A 22,572-nucleotide genomic window follows, 5' to 3' on the forward strand; every position below is an offset into this window, starting at 1 on the left:
CCTTGGTGAAATCAGTGTGAGTATTGTTGTTCCTGGGACTTGGGGACTTGGGCCAGTCTTGCAGCAGAGCAGGCAGAGCTGGAATGGGCACTGCTGACGTGCTGGTTTCAGGGAGCCCATAGCTCTTGTCCAGCTCTTGGTGAGAGTGCTGCCATGGAGCCGGTGCTCTGGGGTTGAGAAGAAGCTCTAAGGCTGGCTTTCTGCATGCTGGCCTTTTGGGATGGATTGGATCTGTCACTGCTTGTGCGTTGTATGTCACTAACATATATTTGTCCATTTGTTTGTTTTATGTTATAGTCCTTACACTGTTGCCCACAGCCACTAGGACAAGAATGTAGTGAAGCCCCTGTGCAGTTCTCTCTTGTGAAGGATTCATTTTCTTCCTTTGTGTTGAACTGCCAGGGAAAGGAGAGAGCCAGCAGGCTTTTCCCAAAGTGGCTGTCTGCTCTTGCCATCTCAGCTTGTAGCATGTAACAGTCCTACCTCTGGCCTTTGGTTTAAGGGACTGTCTGTCACAGTGGTTTGCCTTAGTTTGTGTTTAGTTGGGATTCAACCTGCTTCTTCCTTTTTTCTTAGGTGGTTTCATTTGTTATTTCACACAACCTCATTTTCCCTCATCTTCCCTGTTGGGATGACCTTGGGCCGCGTGATGGATGGATGTTCCCGCGCTGTGGAGGAGCAGGTGTGCCTGAACATGGCGCTGCGAAGTCCTTCTGGTGTTGTGGGGGTCTCCTGAACCAGCTTCTTCTCCTGCAAGAGAAAAAATGCCACACAGGCTCGCTGGGGTCTCTCAGAGCCCTCAGTTACTTACTGGCAATGGTGTTGCACTTGGCATGAAATTTCAAACATGCTAACAATTTTAGCTAGATCCAACATATAATTCACTTATGCAGTAAACATTTTTTACGGGAATTATGACGGAGCCTAAAATAGGCCAGTGTTAACCCTCTTTTTTTTTTTTTGGCTGTATAGATACAAATCTGATATAAATTGCAAGTGATGACGAGTCTGGTATTTAGCAGAGCCAAGTTTACATGAGTGGGCAATAAAAGCTAGGCTGTAACAAAAGCCTTATGCCTCCTACGGTGTCTTTCTAAAGGTTTCCAGACTTTGAACAGCTTACTTCCTACCCATGTGCAAAGCAGGAGGAGAGCAACGCTGGTCTGACAAAACTGCACGTCTTTGTTGTTCTTGTCATTTTGCTTTTACTAAAGAAAAAGGGGAGAAAAATCCCAGAAATTCAGATTCAATGTAGCTGAGTCAACACATAGATCCTCACCTGCCCCAGATGAGTACAGTGGTTGATTTGCAGCTCGATCTGACAAGGCTTATCTGTTTTATCAAAAAACATGGTTAAAAAAAACACTCCCTGGAAAGAAACACAACCCCCCTCAGCCAAATATTCCTTTTGTTTGCTGTGTGTGCACTCAAGTAAAGGTACAGCCACAGCTGAGAAGAGTTATTCTTCTCTCACATAACGTGAAGGTGACTCTTTCTAACCCAGCACTTTTGATGTTTGTTTTCACTTGCAAATTTTACCAGTCTAACAGGGAAACATCTTCACTTGCTTCAGGCGATGATATAAGACACAGCACAGGAAAATCAGATACTGTTTTGGAGTGGATTACGTGTGCATGGCCATGGAGGTGTTAGATCGTAGCAAACACACCAGAAATGGTATGCCACAGAGATGGAAATGCCCTGGTGCATTTGCAGGGCAGATGAACATAGGAAAGAGCTTGTGGATGGCTGTGTAAATGTTAACTGGTGTCCTGAGAAGGGAGCTGCCCCCAGCCCCATGTGCAGCATGCTGACAGCTGGAGCTAACGAGCTAACTGGGTTGTAGCAGGAGCAAGCTGTGCCTCAGCTGCTCTGGGGCTCACTCCAGGTGAGGAGCAGCCTCTTTTCTCAGGGTCTGCACGTGAGGGCTGCTCTCTGAAGAGGGAGCTTACAAGGAGGAGGACGTGCCTGTTTGTAAAATGTAGATGAAGGAAAACTGGTAAGTGGTCCTCTTAGCTCTGTTCTTGTATGCAAATATATTTCTTACACTCAACAAGCTGCTTAGCAGCATAAACCTGAAACTTTGTGCGTGAGAAGGGCGAAATTTCGTAAGGAACGCTTCGTTTAACAGTCAGGTCAGTCTTGGAGCTTCTCCTACACACAGCACTCTGCTACTAAACTCTGTTCAAGGTGCAGGGAACAACACTAATTTGGGGAGAAAACTTAAGCAGTGTGTATTTGAAAAAAAAACCTCTATTCAGAGTACATTCTGGGAGGACTATATCTAATGCATGTTTTTCCAAATAATTCTCCAAAAGCCAGAGAAGATGCAATCTTTAAGGGCATAATGCTAAATTAACCTGTTACCTTGTTTATTTTCTGCATGAAGTTGATCATGTTAGCTAACATAAGGGGACACACAGTTGTGTGTCTTCTTACTGCAGCTGTTCTTAAATTCAGAAGCCCAGGAAAGGGGAGGCTGTGCCATGTGGCTAATGTGACACCGAAAATGATTTTCGGTGTGATACAAAAATAGATGGTGAGAGAGAAGGGGAGGAGCAGAGGGAGTTGACTGAAAGTGCTTTAGTTTGTTGCAAGTAACTTCTGGCAGGAGCTGGGTCTCTTTAAACAGAAACAGAGATGTCCCAAAATGCAGCGAACTTGTTCTGCGGTCTGCATGCCAGTGCTGAGCGTGCTGCCTGTTTTGAAGGTCAATGCAGACTGAAAGCTGTATTTCTGGAATAAACTCAGCTCGAAATGACTGTGTGCCCGTTCATGCAGAAATCCTGCGGTGCCCTTTTCCTGCCTGGCCCTGGAGCCCTCTACAACAACAATAGCATGGCACTTCCATGAGCCCACTCGATTTTAAACCCATGACAAAACCCTCAGTAGATGACAATGGCTGTTCTTCAGGTCAGGGAAAGTTAGGCTCTTAGCCTGGGCATTTGTGGTTTGCAGTTTCAAAGAGCTCTAAGATCTCCCATGGGTTTGTGATGACCCTGGGGTGGAAAGCAGTTTGCTGTAGGGGACCAGCAGGAGCTTGCAAAATCCCTGTTGCAGACGGGCACCGTGTAAGCACGGCAGAAACTGTCTATGGAGGGCTGAGCTTCTGTCCCCTTCAGCATGAAGAAATGGTCTGCGGTGTATTAGCCCTTGTCAGTGCATGGGAACCTCAGAAGGAGACCTGCTACACCAGGGGGTTTGAACCGGGTTAAGCCCTTGACAGGTTCAGCCTGTAGGCCACCTTTACAACTAACCTGCTTCAGTCTAAAATACCGAATATCTGAGTCCTCTGGTACTTAATGAGTTAAAGGAAGCTCAGGGCTGTAGGTGGTGAAAATAATACTAGTGTTTGTAGCATTTGTTTTAATTCACTAAGGAGAATAACAGCACTGGTGTGCGTGAGAGTAGGTTGTATTTTGTTAAAAGCTGGTTTCAGCTACATCCAGCAAGATAAAAATAGGGAAACTGAACTGCATGCCCTAACTTGTGGTTTATATATTACCAAATCGCTGTTATTTACAGTGTATGCACCATTACTTAAACATTAATCTTAACGGGAGTATGGAGGGGGAACTTAGCTTTTTCTTTCTCACCTAAGCATTCCCCACCTCTTCATAGGTGCTGAAGAGTGGCATTACTGTTTTAAAACGCTTCTCAAAAATGAGCCAGATCTTTAACTGGGGTAAATCAGGGAAGTTGTAAATCATTTTCATGAGCTGAGAATCTGTTTCCCTGAGTTGTTTTTTTTCCTCAGTTATCTTGATGAGTGATATGCTATTTGATTTTCTCTCAGCTTACCAAGGTACGTGTATATTAAAGGTCAGGCCATGTTTCCTAAGAATACGTGGGTGAGGGGGGCATTTACACTTGAATTTAGGAAAACAGGTGGAGCAAATGGTTAAAGCTGGGCCTTGTGTGGCTAGAACAGCTGCAAAGCAATCTGCTATTAGGGCAGTGGAGTTTTCCAGGTAATTTAGAGGCTGCTGGCTCATCCCAGCTACCAACCAGAAAGTGCATTTTAAAACTCAGTTTCATGGCAGAAGAAAAGCCGCTTCCCCTTCAATTATAATTATCCAGGCTCTGTGAATGGGGAAGGTCCCAGCTGAAGAATTAAGGGGAAGTGATAAAACTCTTCTCGTAAGAACTGAGATGCTCTAAGCATTTGTAACAGGAAGCAACCTAACCTTGTTCGCTAGCACTGTCATGGCAGATAACTTGAGTCTGACCAGATGTAACTGTAACTGGTTGTCTATAGACACTCTTTCCTTCTTTATAATGATTAACAGATCTAACTTGCATAAATAAGGTAAGTTTGGTGGTCTCCTATCTGTATTTTTGCTACTTTAAATTCTAGGCATTGTTTGCATCCGTGAGCAACTTGGCAGTGCAATAGTGATTTGGGGTTCTTGCTTTTGAGTGGTGTGAGGTAATGGTATGGCTAAGCTGTGCATCCTGGCAGCAGCTGTGAGCTCTGTTTCAGCTGGCCTCCAGCTGGCCTCTGCAGTCGGTACAGGGATGCCAGGCATGTGAGTGTCACTTGCTAATGCGACACCCATCTATAAGAAGGGTTGTAAGGAGGACCTGGGGAACTACAGTCTTTGGAAGTGCAGAACAGGCTCATAGCAGAACCATAAGAAGATGCAGACTGCACAGAGAGGGTAGGGTGGGTCATTTGCTCATCGGGCTCCTCGCATGCTTACTGAGGGATGCTCTGGACTGCTGTGAAGAACAGCAATGACAGCAGAGCTGTATGCTTATTGCTGTTTTCTCAGAATATATATATATATTTTTTTTTTTTCAGGAATTGAAACTATATTTTCTGGTTTTGAGATGAAGCAAGTCCCCCTCACTCCTTGTCTTCATCACTATGTGACATTCTGGTTAAAGCCTATTTCTTGCAGAAAGCTGGCCCTCCTAGTTTCCAAGCTGAGGTCTCAAATGATAGCTGTGGCTGAGTTGGTGTTAGCTGCCTTTGAACAGCACAGGTGGGATACCAGACCCATCCCTCGCAGCACCTCACAGTCATTTCCATGATGGGTTTGTGCGCAGGTCTGTGCTGTCCCTGTGGCATGGGGGGTGGACACAGCGCCTCTTGATCTGACCTGGTTTGGTTCTCTCACCAAGTGCAGGTGGCACAGCTGTGACAATGGCAGTTCTGGGCTTTTCATCTCTTTTTGAGGCTTGGTATGCCTGTCCTGCAGTCGTGTATCAGCAGGATGGTCAGCAAAACCCGAATGCCAACCGTGGCAACTCTGCTTGCCTCGAATTGAACTGTGACAATTTGGGCAGGGATGAGGTGTGAGGGGCATCTGACTGCAGATGTTGGTGAGGGAAGCTGATAGAAAGCCTCAACGTCGATCTGTATTCATAGGTGAAGCTCACGCAGTCCTTGCTGGATTAGCTTCTCGTTGATCCTACCCAAGCTCTGCTGGGATGTGAGCATTGCACTGGGTGGGGTGGGCTGCTTGCCTGCTGCTCTCTGTCATCTGGTTCACGGCAGTGCCAACCTTGGGTTTCTCTTCCTAGAAGTGTGAAACTCAAAACAGTCCCCCTGTGCCAGAACAATCAGAGAGCATCCTGCAAGCAGGAGGGGGGGAAGTTCTCTCCAGATTTCTGTTTTCAGGATGTGCAAGGCAAACAAGGGCAGAATGAGTCAATGTGGGTGGGACTGGGGTACACAACACCTCCAGCTGGGGACTGGGCTTTGGTGTGGGTGTGTTGCTCCAGATTTCGTGGCGAAAAGTTCATCCAGCTCTGCAGGCCAGTCGCTCACCCAGACTGTTGCCCTGTGTGTAATACAGTAATGGTATATGTGGTGGAAAATGTATTTTTTTTTTTTTAACTGCAGTGGAAAAAAATAACAAATATGTAGTCTTGGTGATACACATTAATAAGGAAGTGGCATATCAAGAAGTTAGATATTTTTATCACTGTTTTCCATAAAAGGGACAATACAGACAACTTCAAATTCAATCAGTTTTTCAGTTCTATGACCCATAATTGGTATTAAACCTAAGCTTGTGTTACCCCTTGCTCCCTCCTGCCTCCTTGACCAACTCCTGTCACCTGAAGCTTGTTCACATCCACTGTGAGAGGGTAGAAAGGTTTCCTGTGACTCAGTGGGTTGTGGATCAGGCCCTTAAGCTCATGTGATGGCCGAGATTTGGGAGTTTGAGAATAAATTAATTGCTAGCATGTAGAGAGCATCTACCTGTATTTTTGTTTCCTTCTGTACTAGTTCAGACAGTTCTTATCTAACTTGATGGCAAGAGTCTTTGTTTTCAGGAGACTTCAAGATTTGGCCACATGATGCAGTTTTGGGAGAAGATGTGAATGCACAGAGAGAAAATGTGACCCACAGCTGATGGCAAACAGCATCTTCTAGGCTGCCATTGAATTCCCATGTCACAGCCCTCATAGTGGGGTGCTCTTAGACCTCATCTTGTAATATGACTGGGGCTTATTTTCTGTGCGGTTTAAAATTTGTGTGTCCAAAAGCTGATTAGCTTTTCAAGCTATGTTGCTAACAATGCCTCTAGCCTGGTGCTCCACTGTGTGTTAGACGATAATACAGAAATATAAATGATTTTTTTTTTTCAGCTCAGTGTCTTAAAACCCTGAAGGTTTGTTGCAGTTGGATCTGTGTCGAGAACAAAAGAGCCTTCAGAGACTGGAAGCTGATAGGCAGTTTTATTCTTTTATTTATTTTTTTTAAATTTTAACTTGAGAAATCGAAGTCCATCAAACTGCACGCTTCTATGCAGTTCCTGAAGTTAATTGTGAGGGCGTAGCACCTTGGGAACCTTTTAGAATAGGTCGGTAGGAGATCTCTAGAAATGGGCCATGTCCTACTTCTATGTGCAGAGAAGTAATGCGCAGAGTGCCTGCTGTTCACTCGTAGAATTGGAGGTTTCATTTTGGCAAAGGCCACAGCAGTACCCTGTTCCTGTTAGACTCGAGCAAACAGCTTTGAGCAGGAATGTGTTTGGTGTGTAGACGTGATGCAGGTACTGCTCACTCAGGTGATCCTTTGTCTCCTATCCAAAGCGTGCATGCTGTGAGCTGCAGCTCACCTTTCCCATTGCCCTACGGTCGCTTCCTATTTTTCTGTTTGAGGCAAAACTGGGACTGCAGTCGTGTGAGTGTGGCACAACTCTGGGCAGGCAGCAGCCAGCGAGCACTTTGCATTTCCCAGTCCCTGCAGTCCCCAGGGACTCCTGTAAGGCTAGGGGACACGGTGTATGTTACAGTTCTCCATGAATCAGCAGTTTCCCCGAAGCTGGACACAGTGGCCTAATTCCATCATCACTCGTTATCCTTCCCACGTTGTGAGCACGTGGTTTCTGTAGGTCTGCATTTGGCATTTCCCTAGGTTAAGCCGTATGAAAATGCTTTGTTCAGTAATCTTCCAGCATAAGCAAAAAAGCACCCTTGGAAAAGATGATACAGAAATTAATAAAAGCTGAGCTGATGCCATCACCTGAGGTCACACTTGCTTTTTGCAAAGTGTGCTTTGCTAGCATACCCCCACTGTGCCCAGCTGCAGCTATGTGGTCACAAGAGAGCTGAATAAATAAATAAATACAGGAAAGTTCCAAAACTGGGCCTGCGAAACCATCTGCTGCAGAACCACCACTAACTCAGTCGCTGAATTCAAATGCAGCTGGGAATGCCTCAGCATCTACTTCTGAGGTTTCTGGTGGCGATGAGGCTGCATTTCAAAGCTCCTCTGTGGATCAGCAAAAACCAAACTTTTCGCTCTTTGTTTCCAAGGTGAGCTGAGGCTGCAGGGGCTCTGTTACAACACCACGTATCGCAGTGCTTTGGTGGGCATCAGCCACGGGAGACTGCAGTGTGACCGCTGCACCAGCGCCTCCTCGGGAGTCACTTTGAGCTTGCTCCCTCAAAGCATGCTCTGCACAGTCCCATGCCACTGCTTGCTTAACTTCGAGTTAAAAATTTGCTCTCTGTTTACCTAATGATGTACCTCTGGCTTGAAGAGTGAAGCCCCTGATGTGGAGGTTTCCAGGAACCAGCAGCTCTTCCTTTGAAGTTGGAAGGTGTGCGCTCCACCAATGGCAGGGTTTAGCTTGTGTTTGCTTGTCAAACAGAAAAAAAAAAAAAATTAACGAGAATGGGAGAGCTGTAAAATAAGTTTCAGGAAATTATATTCAAATAAGTAAGTAAAAAAAGAATCATTCAGATACCTAATGACCAAAGTGCCTGCTGTGCCAGCTTGCAACTCCAAGTCCTGGTTGGTGGTCATGAGTGTCCCATGTCAGTGCAATTTTGCTGCAGTATAAATATTTTAAAGCTATTTTACTGAACTGAATACACTTCAGAAATCCTGTAGTGCTACAGAAGTTGTTTCCACTTACAAACCTGAGTAACCCTGTGCCCGATGTGTAAACCTGAGAGGTTCCTCTCTGTGCCAGATGTGAGGATGCAGCGCTCCACCAGGAGACTGCAAGAAGTGATTTTGTGCTGCTTTGCTAGCGTGATTCTCACTTATCAGATTTACAACATTCAGCATGATTTAAGAAGTTTGTTCCTGTTCTGCTGGGACTCCGCTGGCTTTTATTGCCATATGCTGTACGCTTGCACAAGGGGAAGAAGCAAAAAGCTGCACAGTGCTGCAGTGATGCTTATAGCTGCTGCCTCTGGGGGTAACTTCACAGGGCTCTGCTGTGTGCTCTTCCCACAGCACACACTTTCCCCTAATAGTGCGGTATGTGAGCAAATTGCATGCTGTATTGTGCTGCTGGTGTTTGTAAGTCTGATGCATGTGTATAATTTGAAGTCTGAGAAAGCTCATCATTTTTTATTGATAATAGATCAGAGCATGTTGCCAATGCATAAGAATTTACGATTTTGCTGGTTTATGTATTTTTTCTTTCTTGTCTTTTGGAAGATGATGAAGTCTCTGGATACTTTCCTCATACCTGTGGATTCTGAACTTCTACCAGCACAGCAATCTCCCCCCTGAGGATGGGGCACAGACTGCAGCTTGGACACAGGAAATGTTTGCATGCGCTTAGAAATACAGCGGCCTGTACCCGGGCAGCAGGGGCTCTCGGGGCAAGGGCTTCCCCTTGCAGGAGATGAGATAGGTACAGGGCTAGGAGCCTGCTGTTCCAGTCTGTTTGTCATAAACTGGAGGAAAAAAGCATTTTTTTATTCGTCTCAGCCATTTAAATATGTACATGTGTCTGTCCCCCTTTTGCACGTTTTTTGTTTTTTTTTTTTTTTTTTTTTTTTTTTCCTAATTGTAGTTTTCTGGCATGCTGTCTTCCTGGAAGCTGGCGCTATTACCGTTTATTCTCTCAGGACTCAATGCCTCTGTTGATCTCTGAGTCACTTTCCCAATTACAAGTTAATTTTTCCAGTATTGTTCCTTGCTGCTATGAGCAGTAATGAGAAACACTCCTCTCTCAGACTGAAATTTCCCGAAGGGAAGAAGAGACGTGGCCGTGGTGTGTCTTTGGGCTGTGACTTCCTTTTCAGGGCTGCTAGACCTGGGTATTTATTGAAACATGCTGGTTGTTTCAAAAGGCATCTGGGGGGAGTGCTGGGGCTCATTTACCACAGGTAACTGCAGTGGGAGGGTGCCAAACCCTCCGGGTTGGGGTGTTTTGGTGTGCATCTTTCTCCCCTCGCCTTCCCCAGACTCCTGGCACACCAGCTTTCACGCTGGCCCTGGTGCTGGCTCTGCAGGCACAGGGTCAGCCTGCTCAGGAGAAGGTCAGAGCTGCCCGACGGCTCCAGAGCTCAACTACAAACCCACAAAAGAAATGGCTTGCTGTCTGGGTAGCCTGAGATCGCTCCTTCTGGTTGTTGAAAAATGCAGGTAGTTATCTGTTTGTTATTCAGAACAGGAAGCGCTGTTAAAAGTGTTCTTAAAAGGTGTTTTTACCACAGTGAAATCTGCAGCGTGTGGCCCAGCCCTTGCACTGAGTACACTGGTGTGGATCTCTGGTGGGGCAGCTGAGTCTGTTGTCCTTAAAAAGCCTGCAGGGAAATTACACACCTGAAAAATGGGGAAATGGTGTTTGCTTCGGGGTTGCTCGCCAATGCAGAGAAATGTCGTGAGTCAGTAAGTCAAGATCTAAAGGGCATCAGAATGTGACCCAGCTGTGCCGCCGGGTTTTCAGGGAAGAGAAAAAAGCAGCAAGCTCGTCCGAGCTGCTGGAGCTGCAGTGAGGACAGCCCTGGGCAGGAGCAGGGGGATGGCAGGTCACCCCAAAGCAGAGCTGACATCTGACCCAGGGAGCTGCTGCTTCAAAGCTGGCCATCAGCAAGTTGTGGTGTCGCTCGCCTGGATCTCATGCCCGTCCTGTAAATAAACCTCTGCCTTGATGGATGGCCAGTGGTTGGTTCTGCCTTGGGGCCAAAAGGGTCAGACCCGAGCCCCTTGTTTGGGGGACCAGGTCCCTTCATTGGGGTGCTCCCATTCAAGAGGCGGCAGCCCCGTGGCTCGCGGGGGTTTCTGTACCCAGCTCCCTCCCCGGTGCTTCCCAGCAGGGCTGGCTGGATTTTTGTGCCCCGTGCTGTGATTACCTCACCCTTATCTGGAAGCGAGTTTGGAGAAGTACCGCTAAAATAAACACCACGTCTCTCTTCTCAGAAACACAGACGTCTGTCTGGCAGAGGTGCCTGCAGCCTTCCAGGTTAATGAGCGGCTCTGGCGTGGCGCGGGGCGGCAACGCTCCTCAGCCTGGCTCTGGGGGGAAGCTCGGTGTGTGGAGACCTCCCCAGGGGGAGCCTCCCCAGCCTGCACGGCCATGAGCAGCCGTGGTACAGATGCCTGCCTCAGGGAGCATCTTTTCAAAAGATTGGATGAAGTTCCTATTTTTGCGTCTGATTGTTCTTCTGTTGTTCCACAAGATATTTTTATTCCATCGTCTTCTGTGTTTTTTTCTTTTGCAAAGTGAAATTGTTTTGTGATAAAGCACTATGCTGTGTGAAATAATTCTGGTAATCAAGAAATCTTGGATGTTGTGTCCTCCTAGCTGCATGCTCTCAAGGGTTCACATATCTTCCCCAGAGCTTGTATATCTTATGGTACTCCTTTGATACATATCTTACATCTGGAAGAATAGCTAGCTAGTTGTAATTCTTTTTTCTTTTACTGCATTTGTAAATCCAGCCATCAGATATGACGAGGGGCTAATGTGGGCAGGCTTGCCCTTTCTCATGCCTTGCAGCAGAAGAATCAGGGCTTTAATTTCATATAGGCAGAGGTGGTAGGCTAAAAGTTGTTCATATGGAAAGATTTTTCCACAAAGAATGGACAGGACTAAATGAAACGCTGGCAAATGCTGTGGATACCACGAGTTCCTCCTGGAATGAGTGGGCAGGCATGGGGCAGTCTGTGCAGACCTCCTTCCACCTTCAAAGCCCAAGCCCAACAGTATGTTTTAGAATAAGCTTTGATAAATGAATCCTTCCTATCTTCCCCTTCAGGAAGGGTCAATCAAGTGAGCCAACATTTCCCATCAACGTGTTACGTAGTAGATTAACCTTGTGGGTTTATTCTGGTATTTACACTGCGTGTTTGTCGATACCTGGATTAAACAGCCCAGGCAGTGGGGTTTATCTGAGCATGCCACAGTTGATTCTGGCAAGTAGAGTGGATTTGGCTTGTGACTGCTTTAATACAGCACTCCTACTCCTCGTTTTGTTTGTGCTCTGAAGAGAGTTGTTCCTACCAGGCTGAAGGAAATCAACAATTCTGACATGTTGGTTAATCAAACGATTGTTAACATCCAGGGGACTTTCCTAGTAGCAGTCAAGCACTGTTTATATTTTAATAATCACTGTGGTTGTTAGCAAGGGTAAAGAAAATTGAGTCCTTCAGCAAGCAGTGCTCCGTTCTCACCACGCTGCAAGTAAGCATTGATGAAATTTATTATTTCCATGCTTTTCCTGGTGGCCCATAGACAGCCACCATTAATTTTCCTTTAAGCACAGCTCATGTGGAGGTGTTGGAAACACTTAAGACCTTGTTCTCAAAGATGATATGAGGAGAAAAGCATCAAGACTTTTTCCCTTCCTGCCTTTGAACCCACTACAGATGGGTTTCCATGGTGTCTGAAATCCTGCTGTAAGAGTTTGTGCCAGTCTGAAGTATAATGAAACTGCTTCTTAGCTGCCCCCTGGAGTGTTTGGGTGGAGCTTTAACAGCAGCCCCGAAGACTTTAATTGCACTGGGGATGATTTTACCAACTCATGAACAAACATGGGCTTATATAGTAAGTCATAAAAGCCTCTTAGACACGATTGTTCTCTTGTAAGGAAAAACTAAAACCTCAATTTTGAAAGAAAAAAAAATCACACCACCCCTCATCTCTATTTATACTAAAAATAAACATAATGTTACAAGACCCTCTCTTCTTTTGGGATTGAAAAGAGAAAATCTTGTCAATTACCGTATTTGAGTGAGTTCTCTTGGCTTTTTTCCCATTTTCCTCCACCTTGTTTGTATTTCAGTTGTCAGATGGCCATTTCAAGGTTAAAAAAAAAATGTATTTTTTTTTTTTTTCCAATAGAAGCCATGACTAGAAAGTACTTGTTGCTCCTGTATCATGCACAGAGACATCGCTTGGGCCCTGGTGCACCGTCCCTGCACAGAGCTGGCACCCTGCTGCAGCCCACGGGGGGGTTGTGAGGGGTTGCTGGAGGTCTGCCTGACTGTGGAAAAGCCCTGGGGAACCTTCTTCTCAGACATTTGAGACCTCGGTGTTTTTCGTGCTAATTTTAAACTCAGAGATGTTTCTCATGGAATATTTATAGACTCGTTGGCTCTTAAAAGGCCCAGAGGGCCCCTCCGTAGAGCAGGCCAGAGATGTCACCCGGGGACACTGGCCAGGATAGCAAACCTTTATTTTTTTCCTACTCACGTGCAGGATCCAGCCTCCCTAGTTAGCTGCACAAACTTACTGCAGCTTCCTACCGGGGTGCTTTTGGATGGAGCGGCTGGGAAGTGTTCGGGAGGAGCTGCGTACGTGTGTGGGATGGGGGCCAGAGATGCTCCAGGCAGTCCTGTCATTGCAGAAGGCCTTACACAGGGATACCCTAATTTTCTGACTGTATTTGAGTTACGTACGTGTGCGAGGTGGGATCTTTCCTCTGTGCAAAAGTCGCTCCAGTCTGATGCAAGTAAATGACTGCACCCTGACAGTTTTCCAAAGCAAGGGGCCGACCTGAGGTGTTCTGAAAGGACCACAACAGAGGTGCTTAAAAACAACAAACAAGCAAAACCAAATGCAGAGTGGGGTTGAAGGAAGGGTGAGGACATACCAGGAGGAGGACTACCCTTGGAGGGGACGGGTTTGTGACAGCAGAGGATTGGTTTCAGGCTGGAGCCCACAGCCACTCAACTGCCACTTCAGCCTGCCGCATCCCCTCGTTCCCCCATTGCTCCAGGGGTGTGAACAGACGTTAAACTGGTGTAGCAAAGCCATCGGTCTTTGTACAGCCAATGTGGTGTACAGGCACGGCAGAACCAGCCACAGGGTTTAGAAAGTATTAGAAATACTTGTTTGGGACACTTTGTGCTGTTATCTATGACTGCTTGGCTAAATCTGTTTCCTGTGTTTATGATAAAACAGGATTGTGTTCTCTTTGACTTAAGCCTCTTGTACCTTGTGTTTTATACCTTTCTTTTCATAGCTGCTGAAATTCACGCTTCAGCCACTTCAGGCTACATAAGTACATTGGCAGGCAATTTGGAATGAGCAAAATCAGGTCTTCTGCATTCATCCCTCCTGTGTTTCCTTTCAAAGTATGTTTTTCTCTTTGGCTCACGGTGCCTGTTGCTAGAGCTGTTTGTGGCTGGTACCAAGTGCATTTTAGTGTATTTGGATTGCTACTGTTTCACTTGAACCCTAATTAGTGAGCCTGTTCTCAATTTCTTTGCCTTCAGAAGCACTTCAGGCTTTTAAATCTCATATTTGAGAGGTATTTTGCAGGGGCTCATTAGTTGTGAGTATCAGGCTTTGATTTACTGGATGAAAACATGGTTACAGAGTCTAATGCTGGCTGCTGCGTGGCTGGAAGCACTGGGAAGTCTCTCCTTAGCAGCATCAAACGTGACGTGGCAAATGCATTGCCATCAGGATGTAGCAGCAGGCATCCCTTGAGCTCGTTAAGATCTTTGGCTTCATTTTCGTCTTTAATTATAGCTGTAGCTTAGGGTGCTGTGGGAACGTAGCTGGGCCAAGCTGCCTTGTGCAGAAGCCACCAGCTTCTCGTTGGGGCGCCTCATTAAAGAGGAGGCTGTTTGGGTCCAGGGCAGCTCCACCAGCTGGGGGAGCCAGGCCTGGGGCAGAGCCTCTCTTCACACCTGTGTGCCCGTGTCAGCATGTGGGACCATGCCAAAAAGGTGAACTTGGTTTTATCTGACCCGTTTCTTGTGATTCTGGGCCCAATTATCAGTTTCTGGATCAGGGCAGAGCTGCTGTCCCACTGGCCTGTCCCAGTGCTGAAGCTGCAGATCAGCTGTCAACCATCTTAGCATGAATTTTTCCTTTTATTTTACTCTCCCATTCCTGAAAGCACTTCTGGTTAATGAGAAGAGCAGTTAAGCAGCCTGGGTCAGGATTTCTGCCAGTCCTGCATGCATTTGGGTCAATGCAAGCTTGGAGAGGCTGTGCTAGTGCAGGTTGTTTAATTAGGACACTAAAATCCAGGCTGTGTTTATGCTGCAGATGCTATACAGATGCTGTTAATTTCCTCTTGTACTGGTTTAGCTTAACCATACATCTGATCCTTTGATTTACACCCAAATATTTATGCAAAGTCTCCCTTGGGACTTTCCAGGGGTTGGTTCTGCATGCAGTGAAATGTCGGCTTTAAGCTAGACAGCATTTCCTTGGCACACAAAAATGGGATGCAAAACAGTTCCAGGAGCAAATTTTCAGTCATTTGGCTATTTTTCAGACATGAAAGGTTCTGAAGAGCAGATAAGAGATGGCTGAATGCTTGCCTGCTTGTTGCCCATCCCACAATACCGCTTGTAACACTGATAGGGAATACTAATAGCAATTTGGGATTGTGTTCACAGTAATTAAACCTGCTTCCAGGAAACCACTGCTGCGTGTTCCTTTAGAGGAGTTACTAATTGCCATCTGTTAAGCTATTCTTTCCCTGAAACAGTGATGGCAAGGGATTTGGGGCTGCCTTTCCAGCCCCTCCTGTGACAGGGGAGCGCAGCGCAGGCACTGAGCAAGCACCCCAGCCCCTAAGCTCCGTGTAACTCTCTGCCTTGGAAGAAAGCTGAGCAGTCCCTGGCACCTCAGTGATGCCATGAGTCCCTCTGGGCCTGACAGTCCACTCTGGTCGCCTCCTTGTGCAGTCTTGGTTGTGGTTTTTTTGCTTCCAGGATGCTCTGTGGTGTGACCTCCTGGCAGAGCTCAGGTGAGGCTCTTACCAGCCGTCTTTCTGCTGTTGCCTGGCAGACAGGGAATTTCTCCTTCCAGTGTAAAATGCTCTCCTGTCCCCTAAATTCTGCTTACCCCTTGCCTGGAGGCTCTCACTCAATGCCAGTGTTGTTTTGTCCAGCCTGTTCTCTGGATCAGAGGTTTCTGAACATTAACAGAAGGGGACAGTGGGGTGCTAACACAGGCACAGAAATCATTTCAGAAATGCTGTGAAATGGGAGGAAAACAAAAGCTGCATCACTTACTGAGAGATCCCCCCTAGGTCTCCGCAGCGCCAGGCACCGATGAGCTGGAACCCTGGTGCTGGACTCTCCAACATGTCCTGTTTGCAGGGCACATCCCTGTTTCTGGCTGTGATGGGGCTTTTTCTCCTTTCCTTGCTCAGCCCCCAGCCCTGCCTCACAAAGCCACCCCCAAGGGATGCTGTAGGAGGAAAAACAATCAATTTGGGTATAACGACACGGGATTATCTCTGATAGAGGCATTGCCCTGGGCTGTCACTCCAGGGGTGCTAGCAGCAGACGTTTTCCTGTAGGAGTTTTCCCTGCTGGGACCTTAGCTGGTCCCAGGTTAGCCTGGACACATCCTGCCATGGCTTGAGCCGTGCTCCTCAGCGTATCTTGCTGCTGTCTCGGGGCTGCTGGAGTTTTCTGAAAGGGCCAAGAAAACCAGAGTCAGACTAAGCACGTACCCAACCCTAGCAGTAAAACTTTGTGGTGGGCCTAAGGGCCACGTTTAGCACGGATAAATCCAGTTGAATTTGTCTATCTGCTGCATTGTAATGCTGTATGTAATAAGAAGTGAATTCAACGAGCACCTGCAGAGAAGATAACTCCTCCACAGGGTCTGTGTTGTTTCATGCAGTGATCCTGAATGATAACCTGCAGTTTTTAAGCAGCCCCAGCTGATGTAACCCACTACAGGGCCACATGTGTTTGAGGTGATGCTTGATTGTCTTTGCAGGACAGAGACCGCAGCCTTCAAAGTCTGCCACGTGCGTGGAGGTCTAGCCAGACATCCTCACGTCTCTGCAGCATGACTTGGCCTTGGTTTGTGACAGCTTTCTGTAAGCAATGCCAGCTCCCACAGCTAGCCAAGGGCTCCCATCCTTCCCCTGGGTAGCGGGGTCAGCGGGTCGCAGTTACGAGTTTGGAAAGTTTGGATGGGGCTGGTGCCGCCTGGCGTGGGAGCAGCGCTTGTTTTGCTCGGATGCTTTCCCCTGCTAGGCAATGGGAACGTCTCTTTGACGTTCCAGGCAGTTCCATGGGAGAACTTGCAATAAAAAATAAATAATGAGGAAATGAAAGTGTTGCTCATACCGCAGTGAAAAAGTCAGGGAATTCTCCCCAAGGCTGAGCGCGGGCACAGAAGGGAGCATGTCCTCCTCCGAGATGTGAACAGGGCTGGGGGACAGGCCTGCAGCAACGTTGTACTTGCTGGGGATTTCTTGTGCCCCACTAAGAACACCCCCACTTACTGCCAGACCTAAAACCAGATGTTTCTGTGGACGTTTATAAAAGTTTATGCTTCTGTTCTAAATGTTTCCGTGAGTTTAAATCATCAAAGACAACCTAAAAGTGCTACAAGGTTAATTTCAAATAATTCCAGCTCTTCAGGACTTGCAAAATTAAAATGATCAGAAATGAACAGGCGTGGGGACTGCACCAGGAGAAGTAGCAGACGTTGCTCCTCACGTGAGCAAAGCAGCACAGTGCTGCAGGTGGTATTGGAGCCCCTAAGTGCCCTCTTTTGATCAGTGTTTTGCCATCTCTGAAATGACTTTTTTTTTTCCTCCCAAATTCTGTTCTTTGCAGGATTTTGATGTTTGAACTTTGCTGGTCCAGAGCAGACGTTGCAACATGTGACTTCCCTGCACAAGGGGAGCTCTGGGTTTTGCTGAGCCCCGTTTTTCAAGACGAGCCCAGAGCAGGTAGTCATGCAAGCCCGTCTGCACAGTGCCCCAAGAAGCACCAAAAGTGCTTACGGGAAGCTTTATGGAGAAGCCAGCAGGGGTATTTGTGAGCTGAGTCACCTTGAGACTAATTAAAAACTGTTCAAAAAGCAGCACGTGGCTGTAATTGCCCACCCAGGGAATTCTAATACCAAGTACTTCATAAGCACCCTGTGAATGTGCACATTCAATCTTTTATGACACTTGTCTGTGAGCTGAAAGAAAAAAAGTGTTATTTGCCACAAGGCAAATGATATTGTTAATCTCAATATTTCCATCAGTGGGAGGTGAGTATTTTGCTCATACACCCACAGGCATTAGGAGCTCAGATTTATGCACAGACGTCTCGGAGAGAGAGCTCACGTTTATCTTTTCCTACTGTATTTAGTGCAGGTGATTTTGTATGATATTTTCCTATTGTTCAGATCTTATTTTGTTTTCAATTTGCCACAAATTGGTGTAAAATTTTACAGGATGATCAGGCTGTGTGGTAAAGCAGAAGCAGCTGGATTTGGGCGAAGGGCTGTGGCGTGTGTCTGTGGGATCCTAAAGGAGGGAGAAGAGTGGCATTTTGCATTGTAAGCACTTGACCTTGGGGCTCTGGTGGAGAGGCACTGAATTGATTTTGTTTGTTTGTTTTCATTTTACTATTATTTGTATTTAATTATTCAAAGGAAGCCCATACAAACCTTTCCTCTTGTTTCAGGTTAAGGTCAGAGAAGACAGACAAACCTGTATCACCTTAATGCTCTTTTTAAGTATTTACTCCCTTCCTAAAAAATACCTTGCACTTTTCAAACTGATTCTGCCAGAGAATGGCTTCACAGGTAAGAAGGAAAAGTTTTAGTTCATTTGCCAGCAGTAGGAAAGGATTATTTTCACCCTACAGTTTGGGCAGAAATGCTTCCAACACGGTGTTTATGTGGTGAAGCAGTGGGTGTCACGGGCAGAAGGATATGGAGGAGACACTGATGCAGCAAAAAGCAAGGCCATGTTTTAAATAGAGGTTACTGTGGACACAGCAAATTCCTGGCTGATATTGCTGATACATACTGCGCAGAAATAACAGAGTCATCACATTGCTGTGAAAATAGAACGAGTTTTCAGCAATGGCTATGGTAATTGCTCGGTGATGTCCAGAACCAGAGAACTAAAGTTCTTCAGACAGATCAAGGTGAACACCGCTTGTGTTAGAAGTTACCCTCAGAAACAGTTTCTGTGGCTTAATGAGCATTTCCTTGAAGCTCTGAAACAATGGGCAGTGGTACAGTGGCGAGTTTAGCAGTAGCTCACTCTCTCTCATATTTAAAAGAAAATTTTCTTGGGAAGGATATACTGACATTCTTCAAGGCAAGTAAGTTGCTGATACTACCATTCAGAAGCAGGATCAGCTTAGAGTTTATTTTTAGGGATGCTTTTGCATCCCATCAGTGTCTTTGCATTATGTATAAAAGCTTACCACTGCCTGTGAAAAACCTGGGAACATGCTACCTGCATTTCTAGCTGAAGTACTTTGACTAAAGTACTTTGATTAAACATGAAGTTGGCATTTATTTTGGGAGCAGAAAGTGCAGTTATTCCCCAGGCTGGGAAACCCTGCTTTCTGGAGGAAGCAAGGATGCCTGTGGATTGTGGGCAGGGGGCTGTGCAGGCTCCAGCAATAGCAGCTGCACACAGAAATCCCTGAACACAGAAATCTTTGCGCTTGGTTTCTTGCCTGGGACAAAGTGTGATTTTATGGGTAGTAGAACACCTTACGTGCAGGAAGAAATAAAACATCTGTAAGAAATTGCTTTTGCCACAGACTGCTAACTAATTTCAACCAGAACTCCATCTTTTTCAGCAGAGGTGTAGCCTGCAGGGAGCTGAGCCCTCATGCTTGGAAATCCACACAAGCTTCCTCTCTCTTAGCAGATGCTGGAGATCCACCTGCAGCATCCCCATGTTCACTTGTTGCCCAAGCAGAGGCTCCAGAGTGAATGTTCATCTCTGAGAGCCGTGGCCAAACACAGATGCTATTCACAGCAAAGCAAAAACTTCTGCGTCAACCAGGGCAGCAGATACTGGGCATTTCAGTAGGTGGCTTGTGAGGAGTCAGTGTGACTGCAGCGGTGTCAGTGTCCCTTCCTGATGGCTGGGGTTTCTTGCTTCCCCAGTGGCTTCAGCCCTGCTTGAGAATGACTTCAGTACTGCCCGAAGTTGTCCCACAGACCTGCATTGTTCATTGCAGTGACGGCATCGGAGCACTTCTAACGCTGAGCTCCATGTGGACTCATGCAAGGAAGGGACCTGTTCATCCTCAAAGCAGCACAAAAGCACTTGAGTACCAGTGAGCCCAGCAGATAGATTATTTGGCTCATTAATACTTTGTGCTTCCCGGCAAAGCCAGCTCTGCATCACAAAATAATTTTTTTCTTTTCTTTCTGTTCTTCTCAGCACCACAGCTGGTGCACATTCTGTAGGGATTTTGTGCAAAGATGCCCAAAAGAGAGCAAGAGAGAGGAACTGTTGCAGAAATGTTGCTCCCTTCATACTGCAGAGGACTTCTTGCCCATACTGCTTTGTGCTCTGGCAGTAACACAGAGCATGAAAACCCACCTTTTTGTTAGGTCCCACGATGCTGAGGATAAAGTTTGGCTATTGAAGGCACCTTCACATGTGTGTTACCTTGCTATGTTCCTCCTTTATGGGGTGGTGGCATTCTGGGGCAATACTTTTGGGATCACAGTCCAGAGTGGTGCTCAATGAGATGCTTCTCCTGTGCCTGATGATCCAAACGCATGACTTGGTAACCCCACCTCATTCTCTCTGCACTGGGTGGATTAGTACAACTAAAAGCAAATATCCCTTGGGGATAAATTAATGGCTCCTGGTCACTTACGGATTGGCTTTGGCTTGCTTTCAAGGGCTAAGCTTCATGCTGGGGGACTGCCTTTGGTTCGCTTTTGCTAAAATCCACCCCCTTGCCTTGCCTGGACCCTGCCAGCAGCTGGATCTGGATCATACGTGACACTGCTTTTTAGCACTTTTTTTTTTTTTTTTTTTTTTTTTCAGGATTCACTCTCACACTTTTGGAGAAGTGCATCAGATTTCTGATCTTCAGAAACCAAAGCAGCAAAATCTCAGCTCAGCTGGGAGCTGTTTATGGGGAGGCAGGGGAGGGACCTAGAAACTGAAGTTCAGCATCTGTGTTCTCTGTGTGAGAAACCGCAGACAGCAGATCACACCTGGAAGGCTCTGAAGGGGGAGAGGTCTCTGCCAACCTCAGGAGCAGCCGTGCAACAGAAGTGATGCGTGAAGCCTGAGCACTCCCCTGTAGGCTCTTACATTGCAGCCCTTGCAGTGAGATGAGCTGCCTTTCTCCCTGCGCCCTGTGCGAGGACTGTCTCTTTGCTTGTTTTTTTGTGTTTCCTTGAACTGGTTGCAAATGATACGGACAGATAACAGCTGAACAGTCCCAATGTGGCACTGAAGGTGGGATAGGGGGAGAGGGTGACAACAGGACTGGTTTGCTGTGAATAAGCCTTCTGACCTCCCTGCAGCTGGCTTCGAGCTAAAACTAAAACTCCAGCTGGCTGAGACCTGAGTGACCCTGTCAAAGTCCAGCACAACCAGAAAAAGCACAGTCCTCGGTGCCGTTTTTCTGCAAAGTGGGGAGGAGGCGGCTCCTCCCTCACCTGGGTGCATCGCTTCTGTTCCTTTCTTTATCCATTCATTGTATCTTTAGCATCAGCTTGGAACGACGCCCTCTTGGCAGCCCGCGGCTGCTCTGCCAGAACCCCGCCGACCTTCTGGAGGGCAGCTACTGCAAAGTGCAGCTGAAAGGCACTTTTCCGCCTTAAATTCTTCCATTTTATGGCTCGGCTCGGCTGCCTGCCTCTGCCCAGCCCCGGTTTGCGGCCGCGGAGCTCCCCCGCGCGGCCGGCCCCGCACCGGGGGGGTTCGGGGGAGCCCGAGGGGGTCCGGGGCACCTCCGGCACCGAGGGCTCAGCCCCGAGGACCCTGCAGCTCGAAATTGGCTGTGCTAGAGGAGAGAGGGCGATAACATCCTGCAGGCTTGCTTGGGAGGGCTTTCAGCAGCTGTTGCTGATGGCTCTGCTGCTGGGGGGGGCATAGGAAAGTTTGTCTGCTCACAGCAATAAAGGCTGCTGCACATCGGGGTTCGCAGGCCCCCTCGGTGTAGGGAAGATGAAGCTGCCTACATGTGGCACTGCCTGTGCAGGCAGGCGAAGGGCTGTGCAAGCAGAAACAGGGGGAATGGGGTTCACTTGGGGCTTGGCTGCTGGGCACTCAGGAAGAGGAGAATCTGGGTGGCACGCTCAGAAGCTCTGATGTAGTTATAAATATGTGGTCATACAAGGAACACTTGGGGCCAGCTTGTTTGAAGAGTAATGGAGACAAAAAGAGACTGCTGCCTCCACTGGCAACAAAGCTGAAAAGATCGTTCCCACAGGCTTGAGATGGTTTAGGCCGTTCGTTGAAAATATGTAAAATTATCGTTTTGATAACGCTCTGAACTGACCATTGTGTCTTGTGATAAGATTTTCAGTTGAATATTGCGGAGCACTTCTCACTCCCTACTAAACAGAAACACAGCACTTACCTTAAAGAGAACACACTTGATGTGAAATTGTGTTCTGAAAAGTAAATCTATGAAAAACATCTGTTGCGGTTTTGCATTTATTTGTACCCATTTTTCAAAGTTTACCCAGCATCTGTGCAAATTCAGCCAAGTTACCAGATGATCAGATAAACTGATGTGCTGCTGCGTAGCACTTTGGTTGCAGATCAGATGCCAAATCCCTTTGCTGTGTTAAATAATGAGTGAGTGAGAGAGCAAGAGAATGAGAGATTTAGGCAGGGCAGAAATAGCAAAGAAGCTGTGTGCTTTGCACAGGTGACAAGCTCTGTCCCTGCAGCACCTGTGTCTGAGCACCTCGGTCACTCTCCTTTTGGGGATGTGGTCTGCATCTTGGATTTTCTGATGCTCTGGTCACGTCTGGCTGTGACACAGCCTGGGGGACCTATCTTCTTGAAGTCTTTTCTTGTCATTGATTTGGGTACTTAATGGTTTAAAAGTTTAGAAATCTGCTTAGGGGTACCCCTTAAGAGCCTGCAGCTTATTGATTTGCAATTGGATGAAAATATCGAGGTGTTAAAGTTCCTTTGGAGAGCAGG

General features: G+C 46.9%; 1 protein-coding gene across 5 annotated transcripts in view; it reads left to right on the plus strand.

Moving 5' to 3' along the window:
• The first annotated feature begins 1,705 nt into the window (after positions 1-1,705).
• The window catches only part of LOC106019826 (G-protein coupled receptor 35-like), a 37,454-nt gene continuing 16,587 nt past the window's right edge, over positions 1,706-22,572 (plus strand). The window contains exons 1-5 of one of the 5 annotated variants that reach the window (XR_011811485.1): positions 3,109-4,309; positions 17,868-17,972; positions 18,101-18,221; positions 19,551-20,052; positions 20,449-21,985. Coding sequence is in view for 1 of the 5 variants with exons in the window: in XM_027464681.3 (XP_027320482.1) it covers positions 1,986-1,999 (14 nt within the window). In the remaining 4 variants the exon portion in view is untranslated. The other 4 variants (XR_011811484.1, XR_011811487.1, XR_011811486.1 and 1 more) reach the window with 4 other exon arrangements.

The sequence above is a fragment of the Anas platyrhynchos genome, chromosome 9 (assembly GCF_047663525.1).
Source record: "Anas platyrhynchos isolate ZD024472 breed Pekin duck chromosome 9, IASCAAS_PekinDuck_T2T, whole genome shotgun sequence".
Taxonomy (NCBI): Eukaryota; Metazoa; Chordata; class Aves; order Anseriformes; family Anatidae; genus Anas; species Anas platyrhynchos.